The sequence below is a fragment of the Somniosus microcephalus genome, chromosome 5, assembly GCF_052327205.1.
Source record: "Somniosus microcephalus isolate GS21.2 chromosome 5, FLI_Smic_1.0, whole genome shotgun sequence".
NCBI classification, from domain to species: domain Eukaryota; kingdom Metazoa; phylum Chordata; class Chondrichthyes; order Squaliformes; family Somniosidae; genus Somniosus; species Somniosus microcephalus.
In genome coordinates, this window is record NC_140991.1 from 143313835 (window position 1) to 143332516 (window position 18682).

Sequence of the window (18682 nt, forward strand, 5' to 3'; positions counted from 1 at the left end):
ATTGTGGAGTTAATCACCCTCCACTGAAATGACATACAGAACCGAACGGGGATATTTTCTGTCCCTGCTTTTTTTAAAAAAATTACGAGTAAACAATTGTGCTGTTGTAATGGGGAAACTGAGGTAGAGAATCTTAGGATGTGGAAGACCAAAATGTTGCCAAAGTACAAGGGGTAAACTGTGAAATAATATTTTCATTGGACAATGAACTGGCAACAAGGGGGGGGGGGGGGAAGGGGCAAAAACTCAATATTAGTACCAGGAGTATAAAAGGGGAGTTTAGACCTCCCTCTCCTCTTTTAAAACCCACCGTTTTGACCAAGCTAATTGCCTTCTTTGGCTCAGTGACCATTTCTTTCCTTACACCTCTGAAACAACATGGGACATTTTTCTACTTAAAAGGTTGTTTACAAATAGTGTTATTATTAACTGCAGGTGGACATAAATAGGTTAGGAGAGTGGGCAGACACGTGGCGAATAATATAGTTATGAGGAGAGATTTGAGATACTAGGAGAGTGAATTTGGAGGGGATTCTCCTCCGCGCCTGCTGTAACCTCAGCAGAAATGTCACGGAAACTCCAGAGAACCAATGTAGATGGAGAACCCCTGGAGGAATTCACCCCTGGAGCAGTGAAAGCAAAGAGGAGATTCAAGAGATTTTTCAAATTCTGAAGGTTTTGAATAGGTTAAATAGGAATAGACTATTTCTTCTGGTTGGGGTGAAAAGAGTCATCAATTTAAAGTAGTCACAAAGGGAGTTAGGAGAGAGGCTAGTTGAATTTCTTCATGTAGGAATTGCTGCCACATGGATTGCTTTGGCACAGGGAGTAGCTGAGGCAGAGACCACTACAAATTTGCATGGAAGAGTAGATAAGCATTTGAAGTAAAAGGAATATATGGGGAGAGATCAAGGCGGTGGAACTAGTTTTGGATTGCGCTAGCAGAGCCAGTACAGACACAATGGAGCAATATACTCAACAGCAATTTACAGAATACTATCAATATTTATTTATAAAGCATGTGGATTAGATACAATAGATCATCTCACTAACCTACTGCAGTCCTTTTAGGAGGTAACTAAATTGATTGACAAGGGGCTAGATTTTCGTGGAGCCGTCAGGCGGGGTTTCAGGCGTGTGGGGGGGAAATCCCGAATTTGGGGGTCCCGACACCATCCCGCCCAAAACCCCGCCCCATGTAAGTTTCAGGGGTGGCGGGTACCCGCCCTGCACTGGGACCCGCCGAAACCAGGTGGGAAGGGATTAGTGCCAATTAACTGCCTGTTAACAGGTAGTTAACAGGCAGTTTTTAGCCTAATCCCTATTTTGAGGGGTTTCGTGTGGGTTTCCCGACGGCTCCAAACCACGCTAGGTTAGAGCAGGCGGGCCGTCGGGTTGAAGGAGTTGGAGGGGTCGTGATGTCGGTGCTCAGGTGAGTGATGGGTGCATGAGTGTAAAGGTAAGTGTGTTTGGTGTGTCTAAAGTGTGTAAAGAACTTTTACTTACCTGTACTTACCTTAACAGCCTTTCTTCCTGTAGCCGTCGGGAGCGCATCACTCAGCCGGAACTTAAAGCTGAATGGCTGCGAACTGTCAAAAGTGACAGCCTTCAGCTTTGAGTGCCGGTGAGAGTTCTAACTGAGTCTGTGCAGAAGGACTCATGTCAGAACTCAGACTGTCAGTGTTTCACAGCTTCAAACAGCTGTGAAACACTGATATTTCATCTGTCAAGAACTCTTGACAGATGAAATTGCAGTCTGTGACGTCACCTGTTGCCGGGTGGCCCTTAATTGGCCTGCTGAGCCCGCTGGGCGGGCTCAACAAGGTCAATCAAGGGAAAATCACGCGGATTGGCCAGACGTCGAAGTAGGCGGGTCAAAAACCCAAAAGGGGAAGTCCCGCCTTCTTCCTGACAGGTTCAGGAAAATCTACCCCAAGGAATCCAATGAATGGGAAATGATCTGGCTGTAATTACTAAACATTCGATTCAAGTACCCAATCAATGTGAATTGTTAACAAGCCTCATCATATACTGGGAAGCATTACAGGGGAATTTGACAGTTCAACTGAATTATTATGACCTTGTATAGATCATTGCTGAGGCCACATTTGGAATACCATGTGCAATTCTGGGCACTGATCTTCAAAGGAGATTGATGATTTGGAGACTGACTGGAACATTTTTAGAAATTAGGACTCCAAGTTATAATAAGCAATTCACAAAGGAAAAGGTTTGGAGGAATGGATACTGTAGAATCAGCAAGTTATTTACCTTGTGTTGGCAGTACAAAATTAGAGAATGCTGTTAAAAAGGTATATGGGATCTTTGGCTTTATAAATAAATAGAGGCAGAGTACAAAAACAAGGAAGTTATCCTAAACCGTTATAAAACACTCATTAGACCCCAGCTGGAGTACTGTGGCCAATTCTGGTGACTTCACTTTAGGAAGGATGTCATGGCCCAAGAGAGGGTGCAGAGGAGATTTACTAGAATGGTACCAGGGATGAGGGACTTCAGTTATGTGGAGAGGCTAGAGAAGCTGGGGTTGCTCTCCTTAGAGAAGGCTAAGGGGAGATTTAATAGAAGTTCAAAATCATGAATGGTTTTGATAGAGTAAATAAGGAGAAACTTTTTCCAGTGGCAGAAGGGTCAGTAACCAGAGGACACAGATTTAAGGTGATTGGTAAAAGAACCAGAGGCGACATGAGGAAGAAAGAATATACACACCGAGTTATGATGTTCTGGAATGCACTGCCTGAAAAGGAGTGGTGTAATCAGATTTAATAACCTTCAAAAGAGAATTGAAATGGATGAAGACTTGATGGGGAAAACTTTGCAGACTACGGCAGCTGGGAATTTAAATTCAGTTAATTAAATAAATCTGGAATAAAAAGCTAGTATCAGTAATGGTGACCATGAAACTAGCGGATTGTCATTAAAGACTCATCTGGTTCACTAATGTCCTTTGGGAAGGAAATCTGCTGTCCTTACCTGGTCTGGACTATATGACTCTAGACCCACAGCAATGTGATTGACTCTTAATTGCCCTCTGAAATGGCCTAGCAAGCCACTCAGTTGTAACAAACCGCTACAAGAACCAATAACAAGAATAAAACCGGAGGGACCACCCGGCATCAACCTCGGCACCGGCTATGGACACGACAACGGCACACCCAGCCCAGTCGACCCTGCAAAGTCCTCCTCACCAACATGTGGGGACTTGTGCCAAAATTGGGAGAGCTGTCCCACAGAGATAGAGGATCAGCCATGATCATATTGAAGGCGGAGCAGGCTCGAAGGGCCAAATGACCTACTCCTGCTCCTATTTTTCTATATTTCTATGTTTCCAGTCAAGCAACAGCCTGACATAGTCATACTCACAGAATCATACCTTTCAGCCAATGTCCCAGACTCTTCCATCACCATCCCTGGGTATGTCCTGTCCCACCAGCAGGACGGACCCACCGGGGTGATGACACAGTGGTATACAGTCGGGAGGGAGTGGCCAAGGGGGGTCCTCAACATTGACTCTGGACCCCATGAAGGTTAAGCATGGGCAAGGCAACCTCCTGCTGATTACCACTACCGCCCTCCCTCGGCTGATGAATCAGTACTCCTCCATGTTGAACACCACTTGGAAGAAGCACTGAGAGTAGCAAGGGCACAGAATGTACTCTGGGTGGGGTACTTCAATGTCCATCACCAAGAGCGGCTCGGTAGCACTATTACTGACCGAGCTGGCCGAGTCCTGAAGGACATAGCTGCCAGTCTGGGCCTGCGACAGGTGGTGAGAGAACCAACATGAGGGAAAAACCTACTTGATCTTGTCCTCACCAATCTACCTGTCGCATTTGCATCTGTCCATGACAGCATTGCTGGCAGTGACTGATGCGCCTCAATAACTTCAAGGCTCAAAGTTAACTGGATAAAACAAGGCTTTTATTAGCAAAGAAAGATACCTGTGTCTTCGCCTAGCATTCTGCTGTTCTGCTGCAAGACAAGCCTGGGCTTGTCTTAAGTAGGGCCAGGTATGGGCGGAGCCGACACACCCAATGGGGAGAAAGGGGGCGGTGCACTATATACAATACAAGGTAAAACACCGGAGCAGGAAATACAATATATGTAGTTAAATACAGAGTCTGATGAATGACATATTTCATCACAGTGACCACTGCACAGTCCTTGTGGAGATGAAGTCCCGTCTTCACACTGAGGACACCCTCCATCGTGTTTTGTGGCACTACCACCGTGCTAAATGGGATAAATTCAGAACAGATCTAGCAGCTCAAAACTGGGCATCCATGAGGCGCTGTGGGCCATCAGCAACAGCAGAATTGTATTCCACCACAATTTGTAACCTCATGGCCCAGCATATCCCTCACTCTACCATTACCATCAAGCCAGGGACCAACCCTGTTTCAATAAGGAGGGTAGGAGAGCATGCCAGGAGCAGCACCAAGTGTACCTAAAAATGAGGTGCCAACCTGGGGAAGTTACAACACAGGACTACATGCATGCTGAAAAGCAGAAGCAACAGGTTATAGACAGGGCTAAGCGATCCCACAATCAACGGATCAGATCAAAGCCCTGCAGTCCTGCCACATCCAGTCATGAATGGTGGTGGACCATTAAACATCTAATGGGAGGAGGAGGCTCCAGGAATATCCCCATCCTCAATGATGGTGGAGCCCAGCACATGAGTGCAAAAGACAAGGCTGAAGTGTTTGCAACCATCTTCAGCCAGAAGTGTCAAGTGGATGATCCATATCGGCCTCCTCCTGAGGTCCCTGCCATCACAGAAGCCAGTCTTCAGCCAATTCGATTCACTCCATGTGATATCAAGAAACAGCTGAGCGCACTGGATACAGCAAAGGCTATGGGCCCTGACAACATCTCGGCTATCATGCTGAAGACTTGTGCTCCAGAACTGGCTGTGCCTCTAGCCAAGCTGTTCCAGTACAGCTACAACACCGCCATCTACCTGACAATGTGGAAAACTGCCCAGGTATGTCCCATCCACAAAAAGCAGGATAAATCCAATCCGGTCAATTACCGCCCCATCAGTCTACTCTCAATCATCAGCAAAGTGATGGAAGGTGTCGTCGACAGTGCTATCAAGCAGTACTTACTCACCAATAACCTGCTCACTGATGCCCAGTTTGGGTTCTGTCAGGACCACTCAGCTCCAGACCTCATTACAGCCTTGGTCCAAACATGGACAAAGGAGCTGAATTCCAGAGGTGAGGCGAGAGTGACTGCCCTTGACATCAAGGCAGCATTTGACAGGGTGCGGCATGAAGGAGCCCTAGTAAAACTGAAGTCAATTGGAATCGGGGGGGAAAACTCTCCACTGGCTGGACTCATACCTAGCACAAAGGAAGATGGTTGTGGTGGTTGGAGGTCAATCATCTCAGCCCCAGGACATCGCTGCAGGAGTTCCTCAGGTCAGTGTCCTAGGCCCATCCATCTTCAGCTGCTTCATCAATGACCTTCCCCCCAACATAAGGTCAGAAATGGGAATGTTCGCTGATGACTGCACAGTGTTCAGTGCCATTCACAACTCCTCAGATAATGAAGCAGTCTATGCCCGCATGCAACAAGACCTGGACGACGTTCAGGCTTGGACTGATAAGTGGCAGGTAACATTCATGCCACACAAGTGCCAGGCAATGACTATCTCCAACAAGTGAGAGTCTAACCAGAGCCCCTTGACATTCAATGGCATTACCATCGCAGAATCCCCCACCATCAACATCCTGGGAGTCCCCATTGACCAGAAACTTAACTGGACCAGCCACATAAATACTGTGGCAACAAGAGCAAGTCAGAGGCTAGGTAATCTGCGGCGAATGTCTCACCTCCCGACTCCCCTAGCCTTTCTGCCATCTACAAGGCACAAGTAAGGAGTGTGATGGAATACTCTCCACTTGCCTGGATGAGTGTAGCTCTAACAACTCTCAAGAAGCTCAACACCATCCAGGATAAAGCAGCCCACTTGATTGGCACCCCATCCACCACCTTAAACACTCACTCCATCCATCACCGGCGTGCTGTCGCTGCAGTGTGTACCATCTACAAGATGCACTGCAGCAACTCACCAAGATTTCTTCAGTAGCACCTCCCAAACCCGTGACCTTTTCCACCTAGAAGGACAAAGGAGCAGGTGCATGGGAACACCACCACCTCCAAATTCCCCTCCAAGTCACACACCATCCTGACTTGGAAGTATATCGCCGATCCTTCATCGGCGCTGGGTCAAAATCCTGGAACTCCCTCCCTAGCAGCACTGTGGGAGTACGTTCACCACAAGGACTGCAGCGGTTCACCACCACCTTCTCAAGGGCAATTAGGGATGGGCAATAAATGCTGGCCTTGCCAGCGACACCCACATCCCATGAATGAATAAAAAAAAGACTACAGGGAAACAGCGGGGGAGTGAGATTAATTAGACAGCTCCTACAGAGAGCCGGCACAGGCACGATGGGCCAAATACTCTCATTCTGTGCTGTATCACTATGATTCTTGGTTCTAGATATGTAGACTTGACTCCCAATGGAACAGGATTATGTATTACAAAGGAGAAGTGCAGCTGTAGAAAAGGAATTAAGTGGTGCAGTATGGAATGACGCGGATCTATTAGGGCCGCGGAAATGTTATGCCAAGGGAGGCAACTGGCTAGAATGATTAGCATGTAGTATGTTTGTTGCAGGTAGGAGATCTGCCCGGGTTTCTTTTCATATAAAAAATAAGCTGACTTAATATTTCTTGATGGGAATTTGCAGCTCATCAACATTAAAATGGCTGCTGCAACTGCATGTTGGGAGAATTTCTCCTGTTTCGTGTCTTGGAATGCGGAAGGTGAGAATACTCAACAAAGATTCTCACCGCACTATCGTTGATGAACTAGATGCATATCTGGGAAGTAAACAATTGCCAGGTATGTCTGGGTGAAACAAATAATTGGAATGGATCACTGTGACTAACAGGGTTAGTTAATTATGAAGGACATTTTATAATCTTTTTTCTCAGTACAGACTTTAAAATGAACAGCAAGGAATAACTGGTCAGTAGGAGTGATTCTTTAGTGTATTTTTACTTCACCAGCCAACTAATAAGTTGGACCTATTATAGCGCTCAGCGAGTATTCAGTCTTATGTAAAGCTCTCAATCACAGATATATGGTCAAAATGTTACTCGAGATCTAGAGCTTGACAATATTTATTAATTTGAAACACAAGTATTGTAATCTAGTGAAATCCACTACATTTTTCTCTTGCTTCTATTTATCTTATTTCTTAACGAATTTGATTTGTAGTTTTCAGCCTGAAATATATGGTTTATCAGTGCTATTTCCCATCAGCTAGAGATCAGGAGTGTACGCTACGATCAAATATCCTTTCCAATGCAATCAACAATAATTGGGCACAGTAATGTAGTGGTTTTTCTACTGGAGTAGTAATCCAGAGAATGTGATTTCAAATCCCACAATGACAGTTTTAAGAATTTGAATTAAGTTTTTTAAAATCTGGAAATAAAAAACTGGTATCAGTAAAAGTGTCCATGAAACTGTTGGAATGTCGTTAAAACTGGTTCACTAATATCCTTTAGGGAAGGAAACCTGCCATCCTTCCCCGGTCTGCCCTATAAGTGGCTAGTTCCACACCAACAGGGTTGACTCAACTGCCCACTGAAATGGCCTAGCAAGCCACTCAATTCTAGGACTAGGCAATAATGCCAGTCTTGGCAGTGACAGCCGCATCCCAAGAATGATTTTTTTTTTATTTTTTTTAAAGGGCGCATTGTTCACCCTGTGGCCCAGTACACCTCACATTGCAATTCATAAATTACTGGACTTGCTGATGAAGTACACTGAGCACAAGAAAAAGGCCACTGGAGCAAGCCGGAGTCAAATATTAGATCCAAGTAAATTACCACTAGAATTCAAACTAGAATTCGCTAATCAAAAAAAGGAAAGAATGTTTCCCCAGGAGCAAGAAAGGAAGGGCTTTCCTCATGTGTACCAATCAGATGTGCAAAGGAGCAGCACAAGCATGGGGAAACTCAGCAATAACGTGACACGGAAGGAAAAGGAGCATCAGCACCAGCCGAGAAGTTGAGCAAAAAGGAGAAGCAATACCAAGACAGAACTTGTGGAGAAAGGCTTATCGGAGGAGATTATTAAATGAGGATCCAATGAACCTACACAGAATTTTGCCCAACAACTTAACTAAAAATAATCTATGCCAATTATTTATGACAGAGAAATTCATAGACATGAATTACCAGTGAATCACCATAAATGGGACGAAGAAATTTAAGCAGAATAGGTAGTGACGTCACTTAGCAGTAAACTACTTACTACAATTTAATGTGTATATTCAGTGAACAGTGCAGATGATATTAAATTCTGACTGGTTATTATTTGACATTTGAAGCTTACAGGTAAAAATTCAGAGATATTTTAAGTTCCAAAAAATACTTAGAGGACTGCCAAAACAAAGGAGGATATTTAGGAATCCTGGTTGGATGAGAGGAACCTAGCAGGTTACAAGGAACGAAGTCAAATATGTTTAAGGAATGGTCTCCTGGAAGCAATTCGAAATAAGGATATGGTTCCTTTTCTGGGAGTATAGAACCTTTACCACCTGGCCCAGTGGACCAACCATCCTTCCTTACAGATGCCCCACACCAATCAATCAGTTGGAGCTCACTGAGCCAGATGATCAGCCGGCACTCTGGTACACCAAATGGCGATGTGAAGGAAATTAAATGTTACACATGCAATAATGTGCGACACAAAGCAATATTTCCCCATTCCCCCCTCCGAGAGAAAGCAAGAATATCTGTAGAGCGCCTTTCACAATCTCAGAATGTTACGAAGTGCTTCGCAGCAATTCAAGCACTCTTGAAGTGTAGTCACTCTTAACACAGGCAAACACTGCGGCCAATTTGTGCACAGCAAGGTCCCCCAAACAGCAAATGAGATAAATAATCAGAATCTGCATTAGTGATATTTGTTGAGGGATAAATGTTGGCCACTGGAATGCCCTGTTGTTCTTTGAATAGCTCAAGTCTCTTGAATACATAAACTCCTGACTCAGAAGAAGGATTGCTACCACTAAGCCAAGACTGACAGGGTGAAAGAGGGAACATGATGCAATTGGGGGAACCAAGTTCAACTGCTGAGTATTTAGTGAACCTAGATGTAGGGAATCTGGTGCTAGTCTTACACCCTGTCAAAGTGAATAAGTGGCCAAGAGAGGCTTGCGTGATACAGGATGCACACTGTATCCTTCCTCGAGCCGTGCTCAAGGAAGGACACAGCGTTACATTAACAATAGCTAGGAGAAGGACGAGCTGCTTGTGGGGCATGATTGCTTCAATTAGGCAGTAGTTAACCAGCTGGATAGCCAGTAGTGAAGCTCATGCAGAGCTTTTAGCTACCATTACCATACAGAGCCATTTGTCACAAGGGCAAACACAGGCAATGCAATGCCAGCCAGGTGACAACTGTGGTCCTTGCTGCACAGTGCAGGCAGCTACAGCAAAGCCAAGACAAAGGAAGTATTAGGTTCAGAGGAGGCCTCTCTTTCAGGCAGAATTCCACATGGGTAGAACTGAGAAATACCAAGGGGCAGAAAACATTAGTGGGAGTGGTATATAGACCGCCAAACAGTAATTCGGAGGTTGGGGATGGCATTAAAAGGAAAATTAGAGAAGCGTGCAATAAGGGCATAGCAGGCATCATGGGTGACTTTAATCTACATATAGATTGGGCTAACTAAATTAGTAACAGTACTGTGGAGGAGGAATTCCTGGAGTGTTTACAGGATGGTTTCCTGGACCAATATGTCGAGGAACCAACCAGAGATCAGGCCATCTTAGACTGGGTATTATGTAATGAGAAAGGATTAATTAGCAATCTTGTTGTACGAGGCCCCTTAGGTCGGAGCGATCATAATATGATCGAATTCTTCACTAAGATGGAGAATGAAGTCGTTGACTCAGAGACTAGGGTCCTGAATTTAAATAAAGGAAACTACGATGGTCTGAGGTGCAAGTTGGGTAGGATTGATTGGGGAATATCACTCAAAGAATTGACGGTGGATAGGCAATGGCAAACATTCAAAGATCGCATGGATGAACTACAGAATTTGTTCATCCCAGTTTGGCATAATAATAAAACAAAAAAGGTGACTCAACTGTGGCTAACAAGGGAAATTAGCGATAGCATAAGATCCAAGGAGAGGGCATATAAATTGGTCAGAAAAAGCAGTAAACCTGAGGATTGGGAGCAGTTTAGGATTCAACAAAGGAGGACAAAGGGATTAATTAAAAAAGGGAAAATAGAATATGAGAGTAAGCTTGCAGGGAACATAAAAACTGACTGTAAAAGCTTTTATAGATATGTGAAGAGAAAAAGATTGGTGAAGTCAAGCGTAGGTCCCTTGCAGTCAGAATCAGGGGAATTTATAATGGGGAGCAAAGAAATGGCTGACCAATTAAATACATATTATGAATCTGTCTTCACAAAGGAGGACACAAATAACCTCCCAGAGATGTTGCGAAACATAGGGTCTGATGAAAGGGAGGAACTGAAAGAAATCAGTATTTGTAGGGAAATGGTGTTAGCGAAATTGATGGGATTGAAGGCCGATAAATCCCCAGGGCCTGATAATCTACATCCTAGGGTACTTAAGGAAGTGGCCCTAGAAATAGTAGATGCATTGCTGATCATCTTCCAACATTCGATGGAATCTGGAACAGTACCCATGGATTGGAGGGTAGCTAATGTTACCCCACTATTCAAAAAAGGTGGTAGAGAGAAAACAGGGAATTACAGACCGGTAAGCCTGACATCGGTAGTGGGGAAAATGCTAGAGTCCATTATAGAAGATGTAATAGCAGAGCACTTGGAAAGCAGTGACCGGATCGGACAAAGTCAACATGGATTTACAAAAGGTAAATCGTGCTTGACTAATCTACTGGAATTTTTTGAGGATGCAACTAGTAAAATAGATAAGGGAGAACCAGTGGATGTGGAGTATTTGGACTTTCAGAAGGCTTTTGATAAGGTCCCGCATAAGAGATTAGCATGTAAAGTTAAGGCACATGGGATTGGGGACAAGGTATTGACTTGGATAGAGAACTGGTTGGCAGATAGAAAGCAAAGAGTTGGAATAAACGGGTCATTTTCCGAGTGGCAGGCAGTGACTAGTGGGGTACCGCAGGGATCGGTCCTTGGACCCCAGCTATTCACAATACATATTAATGATCTAGACAAGAGAACTAGATGTAATATCTCCAAATTTGCAGACGACACAAAGCTGGGTGGGCATGTGTGCTGTGAGGAGGATGCCGAGAAACTACAGGATGATTTGGACAGGTTGGGTGATTGGGCAGAAGCATGGCAGATGCAATATAACATGGATAAATGTGAGGTTATCCACTTTGGTGGCAAAAACAGGAAGGCAGATTATTATCTGAATGGCAATAGATTGGGAGAAGGGGAAGTGCAACGAGACCTGGGTGTCCTTGTGCACCAATCGCTGAAGGTAAGCATGCAGGTGCAGCAGGCGGCTAAGAAGGCAAATGGTATGTTGGCCTTCGTAGCGAGAGGGTTTGAGTACAGGAACAAGGATGTCTTGCTGCAGTTGTACGGGGCCTTGGTGAGACCACATCTTGAGTATTGTGTGCAGTTTTGGTCGCCTTAACTGAGGAAGGATGTTCTTGCCATGGAAGGAGTTCAGCGAAGATTCACCAGGCTGATACCTGGGATAGCAGGAATGATGTATGAGGAGAGATTGGGACGATTGGGCTTGTACTCGCTGGAGTTTAGAAGAATGAGAGGGGATCTCATTGAAACTTATAAAATTCTGACAGGACTGGACAGACTAGATGCAGGAAGGATGTTCCCGATGGTCGGGGAGTCCAGAACCAGGGGTCACAGTCTAAGGATAAGGGGTCGGCCATTTAGGACAGAAATGAGGAGGAATTTCTTCACCCAGAGAGTGGTGAACGTGTGGAATTCCCTACCACAGAAGGCAGTAGTGGCCAATTCATTAACTATATTCAAGAAGGAGTTGGATATATTTCTTAAGGCTAAAGGGATCAAGGGATATGGGGAGAAGGCAGGGACCGGGTACTGAATTTGGATGATCAGCCATGATTGCATTGAATGGCGGAGCAGGCTCGAGGGGCCGAATGGCCTACTCCTGCTCCTATCTTTTATGTTTCTATGTTTCTATATCTAGTGGAGTACTGGAACTAGAAGACTTTGAGGGCAATTTGCCTAAATAAGAAGCTGTGAGCACAGTTCTCACCAGTTTCACAGTAACTGTACTGGCAAATACCATCTACATCCAATAGTGGTTGTGGGGTGGAAAAGACAAGGAAGTGAAAAGTGAATGCAGGGTCATGTGACAGATCAGAGAAATAGTTGCTGCAACTGCATGCTGGAACAATCTCTGGTCTCAGTATTTAGCAATTTTACAAAAAACGGCAGGGAGAAAGTTTGTTTTTCTCAGAATAGTAAGCGACTGGGTAAACTCACAATGAAACAAACTATATTGCTGAATGACCTCGTTCTGTGCTTGCTTTATGTAGGAGTACAAGAGAACAATCAAGGGAACTTCTTGTGACTGAATCAACTAGACATTGTCTATTACTGTTGCAGGATTCTAGAGTTAATTTAAAGCTGGTTGCCAAGAATAACTCCCTTTTCAATGTTACATAAACATAATCTGAATTTTGCAATCTATTAATTCATTTTCAGGCAAGAGAAAGCTTCTACCAAATGGGATAAAACAAACATTTGTCTGATTAAGGGTCACACCTGAAAAGTTAATCCCATCATTCAGACACCAGTTTATAAACACATTTACTAGCAAGGTTAAATTTTCAGCAGTCATTAACAAATGAAACAGCTGTCAAAACATACTCACCTTCCATTAGGGGAAACATTAATCCCATTGGCAAATCTAAATCCTGTTGCTACTTCTTTTACCTCAGAGGGACTGTAGTAAACAACACTGCACCATGACAAGCCAAGAACAAACTCCAAGGTCTTCAGGTGTTCATGAGAAAAATAATGGTCATTGGTGGCATAGAAACGGTCGGAGCTCACTGCTACAATATCATTCACACTAGAAGAGAGAAAAAGAAATCCATGGATACAACACATTTAGAAAACTGGGAACAAATTACATCATACTCTCAGTTGTACCACAATTGGATTTGTAGTATTCTTGGATGTTAATCTGCAAAGAACAAAATATCTCAAAACTGCATAAATTGCAGTGACAGGATGCAGCTGTTTGTACCGTTGCATGCAGACTTACTGCAGGGAGGGTTATCATTTATGTGAGTGGGGCAGAGAAAAGAACCTTTTGCTCTACTGACCTTTTAAGTGCTGTCAGAGGTCAGCATTTATAGCCTTACTTCTCTTCAGGTCAAAGTGCTAAAATAATGCCCAATTGCTTTAATAATAAAAACAGAAAAATGCTAGAAATACTCAGGTCAGGCAGCATCTGTGGAGAGAGAAACTGGTGCAAGGCAAAAGGGGATGGAAATGGGACAAGTAAAGAAACAAAAGATGGGTCTAGAGGAGCTGTAAATGACCAAGAGGACCAAGAAATTGATAAAGAAAAGGGAAAATAGAATATGAGTGTAAACTAGCGAGAGACATAAAAACTGACCGTAAAAGCTTCTATAGGTATGTAAAAAGGATAAGATTAGCAAAAGTAAATGTGGGTCCCTTACAGGTCGAGACAAGAGAAATTATAATGGGGAATAAGGAAATGGCAGAGAAATTAAACAAATACTTTGGGGGTGATTTTGCCAATTGGGGCACGTTGGAGACCGGACTGCTGCTTGTCAGACTGCTTTTTGACAGATGAATCATCATCGTTTGACAGCTCTGTGAAGTTGTCAAACACTGATATTCTCTGTTGTTTGATGAGTCCTTTTATTCAAGACTCATCAAACCTCTTTTGTGAGCTGAAATTAGATGGCTGTTGCATTGGAGAATGTAGCAGCCATCCATCATCTCTGCTGGAAGTCTGCAGGAAGAAACAAAAGGTAAGTAAACATTTTTTTATCACTTTCCACTCACCTCACATACTTACCTCTCCACTCTTGCACCCATCACTTACCTCCACAGCGCACCTCTGCACCCCTCCGACCCCCTCAGACCCACTGCTCGCCTCGGTGACCCTGGCAGTGTTTCCCCGACGTCGGGAAGCCACGCCTCTGGTGGAAAATGGGGATAATCCTCTTAACTGCCTGTTAACTGGCAGTTAAGTGGCTGTAATCCCCTTCCCGCCTCCAGGAGACGGGACCCGGCGCGGGTCGGCTACCCGCCTCCTGGGAAGATGGCATGGAGGCGGGTTGGGCACCCGCCCCAGATTCAGCCATTTTCCCGGCAGTCCTGCCTCCAAACCCACCTCCCCAGGACTGGCAAAATCCAGCATTTTGTGTCTGTCTTCATGGAAGAAGACGCAAAAAACTTCTCGAAAATAGTGGAGAACTAAGGCTCTAGCGAGTAAAAAAACAGTACTGGAGAAATTAATGGTATTGAAAGCCAATAAATCTCCTGGACCTGATGGCCTGCATCCTAGGGTTTTGAAAGAGGTGGCTATAGAGATAGTGGATTGTCATTTTCCAAAATTCCATAGATTGTAGAACGGTTCCCGTGGATTGGAAGGTGGCAAATGTAACCCCACTAAAAGGAGGGAAGAAAGAAAATGGGGAACTACAGACCAGTTAGCTTGACATCAGTAGTAGGGAAAATGTTAGAGTCTATTATTAAGGACGTGGTAACAGGGAATTAGAAAATAATAATAGTATTTGTCAGAGTCAACATGGATTTATGAAAGGGAAATCGTGTTTGATGAGTTTTTGAGGTTGTAACTAGCAGAATAGATAAGGGGGAACGAGTGGATGTGATGTATTTGGATTTTCAGAAAGCATTCGATAAGGTGCCACACAAGAGGTTATTAAACAAAATTAGGGCTCATGGGATTGGGGCTAATATACTAGCACGGATTGAGGATTGGTTAATGGACAAAAAACAGAGAGTAGGAATAAATGGGTCATCTTCGGGTTGGCAGGCTGTAACTAGTGGGGTACTGCAAGGATCAGTGCTTGGGCCTCAGCTACTCACAATCTACATCAATGATTTGGATGAGGGGACCAAATGTAATATATCCAAATTTGCTGATGATACAAAGCTGGGTGGGAATGTAAGTTGTGTGGAGGATGCAAGGAGGCTTCAAGGGGATATAGACAGGCTAAGTGAGTGGGCAAGAACATGGCAAATGGAATATAATGTGGAGAAATGTGAAGTTATCCACTTTGGTAGGAAAAATAGAAAAGCAGATTATATTTTAAAAGGAGAAAGATTGGGAACTGTTGGTGTTCAGAGGGACCTGGGTGTCCTTGTACAAGAATCACTGAAAGTTAACATGCAGGTACAGCAAGCAATTAGGAAAGCAAATAGTATGTTAGCCTTTATTACAAGAGGATTTGAGTATAAGAGTAAAGATGCCTTACTGCAATTATATAGGGCCCTGGTGAGACCACACCTGGAGTATTGTGTACAGTTTTGGTCTCCTTACCTAAGGAAGGATATACTTGCCATAGAGGGAGTGCAACAAAGGTTCACCAGACTGATTCCTGGGATGGGGAGATTGTCCTATGAGGAGAGATTGAGTAGACTAGGCCTATATTCTTGAGTTTAGAAGAAGGAGAGTGATCTCATTGAAACATACAATATTCTTACGGGACTTGAGAGAGCAGATGCAAGGAGGATGTTTCCCCCGGCTGGGGAGTCTAGAACCAAGGGTCACCGCCTCAGAGTAAGGGGTCGGCCATTTAGGACTGAAATGAGAAGAAATTTCTTCACTCAGAGGGTGATGAATCTTTGGAATTCTCTACCCCAGAGGGCTGTGGAGGCTCAGTCGTTGAGTATATTCAAGACAGAGATCGATAGATTTTTGAATATTAAGGGGTCAAGGGATATGGGGATAGTGCAGGAAAGTGGAGTTGAGATCAAAGATCAGCCATGATCTTAATGAATGGCAGAGCAGGTTCGAGAGGCCAAATGGCCTACTCCTGCTCCTACTTCTTATGTTTATGTTCTTAAATGACCACAGCAGAATCATCACTAACTGCTGTCTGAAAAAATGGGAGTAGTGGTTATGATCTGAAATTGTTGAACTCAATGTTGAGTCCAGGAGGCTATAAAGTGCCTGATGGAAAGATGAGGTGTAGTTCCTCATGGAGCTGTATTAAACAGTGTAGGAGGCCAAGGAAAAAGCAGTCAGAGTGAGAGTGGGGCAGAGAATTAAAATGACAAGTGACGGCGGAAGCTCAGGTCACACTTGCAGACTGAACGGAGGTGTTCTGCAAAGTGGATCACCTAATCTGCATTTGGTCTCCCCAGTGTAGAGGAGTGTGAGCAGCGAATACCGTATACTAAATTGAAAGTACTGTTTGAAGGACAGCCAGAATGCAACCATGGCACCTTGTAGCAGGAGGCTGTCCAAAGGGGGGAGGAGGAGGAGGAGGGGGAAGCGTAATGTGGTAGTTGCAGGGGATTCAATAAATAGGGGAACAGATGGCATCCTTTGTAAGCAAATCGAGAGTCCCACATGGTATGTTGCCTACCTGGTGCCAGGGTGAGGGACATCTCGAGCCAACTTGAAAGGGTATTGGAGAGGGAGGGGGAGGATCCAGCCGTTGTGGTCTATGTTGGGACCAACAACATAGGGAAGAGTAAGCAAGAGGTCCTGTTTGTGGAGTACCAGGAATTAGGAGCTAAATTAAAGAACAGGACCTCGAGGGTTATAATCTCTGGATTATTATCTGAGCAACGTGCAAATTGGCCTAGGGATAAGCTGATTAGGGAGGTGAACACATGGCTGAAGGAGTGGTGTGGGAAAGAAGGGCTCCTTTCATGGGGCACTGGCGACAGTATTGGGACAGGAAGGAGCTGCACCGTTGGGACAGGCTCCACCTGAACTGGGCTGGGACCAGAGTCCTAGCGGAAAGGATAAATAGGGCAGTCACAAGGACTATAAACTAGTGAATTGGGGGAGGTGGGGAGGGCTCAGGTGGAAAATGTAGTATAAATAATAGTTCAAAAACAAACGAAAGGGAAGAGAGTAGAGTAACAGTCAGAAATTTTGCTTTAGGCACTACAGGTAAAGGGAAAACTAAAAGATGTAAAGTGATTAAACCAGGAGAGAGAAATAAGAAACATGTGAATAAAACATTAGAGCTGAAGGACAGGTTAGGATGGCCCAGATAAAGTATTCTTTATACAAACACACTGAGTATAAGGAATAAATTGAATGAACTGTAGGCGCAAATTCAACTTGGAAGGAATGATATGGTAGCCATTACCGAGACATAGTTGCAAGACGGTCAGGACTGGGAACTAAATATACCAGGTTATAAGGTCTACAGGAAAAATTGGGAATATGGTAGAAGGGGAAGAGTAGCCTTAGTGATTAAGGATGAAATCACTTCAATGATAAGAGAGGATAGAACGAGAGGTAAGCAGGCAGTGGAGACTTTATGGGTAGAATTAAGAAATAGGAAAGGATTTAAGTCTGTAGTGGGAGTTGTATATAGGCCCCCTGGTAGCAGCTATGAATTGCTAGATTGTATAAGTGCATAGAATAGACAAGCATGGAGCAAATGCAGAGCAGTTTTAATGGGGGATTTTAACTTTCATATAGATTGGAATAAGCAGATTAGCATGTCAGAAAGGTAGTAAATTTCGAGTGTGTCTGGGATAGTTTTCTGCAACAATATGTCCTAGAACGAAGGGGGCAGCCATATTAGATTTAGTAATGAGTAATGAGCCAAATTTAGTTAACAGCCCAATAGTGCATGAACATTTATCTAATGCCAATCATAACATGATCGAGTTCAACGTAGTGTTTGAAAGGGAGAAACGCGAAACAGCGACTAAGATTCTAGATTGAAGTAAGGTTGACTTCAATGAGATGAGACAGAGACTGTTGACAGTAAACTGGGCAAATCTGTTAATGGGTAAAACGCTAGAAGATCAGTGGGAGGTGTTCAAAAAAGAATTTAATGTGATACAGAACCAGTTTATACCCCTACGCTCTACTTGCCAAGAAACACAAATATGGATGACTAAAGAGATAAGAGAAAACATAAAACTAAAAGAAAAAGCATACAAAAATGCAAAAAATAAAACAGATCTTGGTGAATGGGAAAGATACAAAGAACAGAAAAGTTCACAAAACAGATAAGAGCTACAAAAAGGGAATATGAAAAGAAACGTGCAAGGAATATTAAAGTCAACACAACATTTTTTATAATTATATTAGGAAAAAAGAGGGTGGTCAGGAGCAATGTTGGCCCCTTGAAAACTGGCAACGGTGATATCATCAATAATAATAACAATAATAAGGAAATGGCAGACATGTTGAATAATAACTTTGTGTCAGTATTTACAGTAGAGGAAGAGGATAGCATGCTGGAAATCTCAAGGAAACTAATATTGAATCAGGGACAGGGACTCACCAAAATTAAAGTAAGCAAAATAACAGTAATGAAGAAAACAAAGGCACTAAAGAGTGACAAATCCCCAAGACAAGATGGTTTCCATTCCAGGGTTTTAAAGGAAGTAGGTGAGCACATTGCA

The 18682-nt window shown here is 43.8% G+C and overlaps 1 protein-coding gene across 2 annotated transcripts in view; it reads right to left on the reverse strand.

Moving 5' to 3' along the window:
• The window catches only part of LOC147117365 (serum paraoxonase/arylesterase 2-like), a 102821-nt gene that overhangs the window by 41861 nt on the left and 42278 nt on the right, over positions 1 to 18682 (reverse strand). For both annotated transcript variants that reach the window (XM_085988322.1, XM_085988321.1), the window contains one exon: positions 12945 to 13145. In XM_085988322.1, the coding sequence (XP_085844448.1) occupies positions 12945 to 13145 (201 nt within the window). The remainder of the gene's footprint in view (positions 1 to 12944; positions 13146 to 18682) is intronic.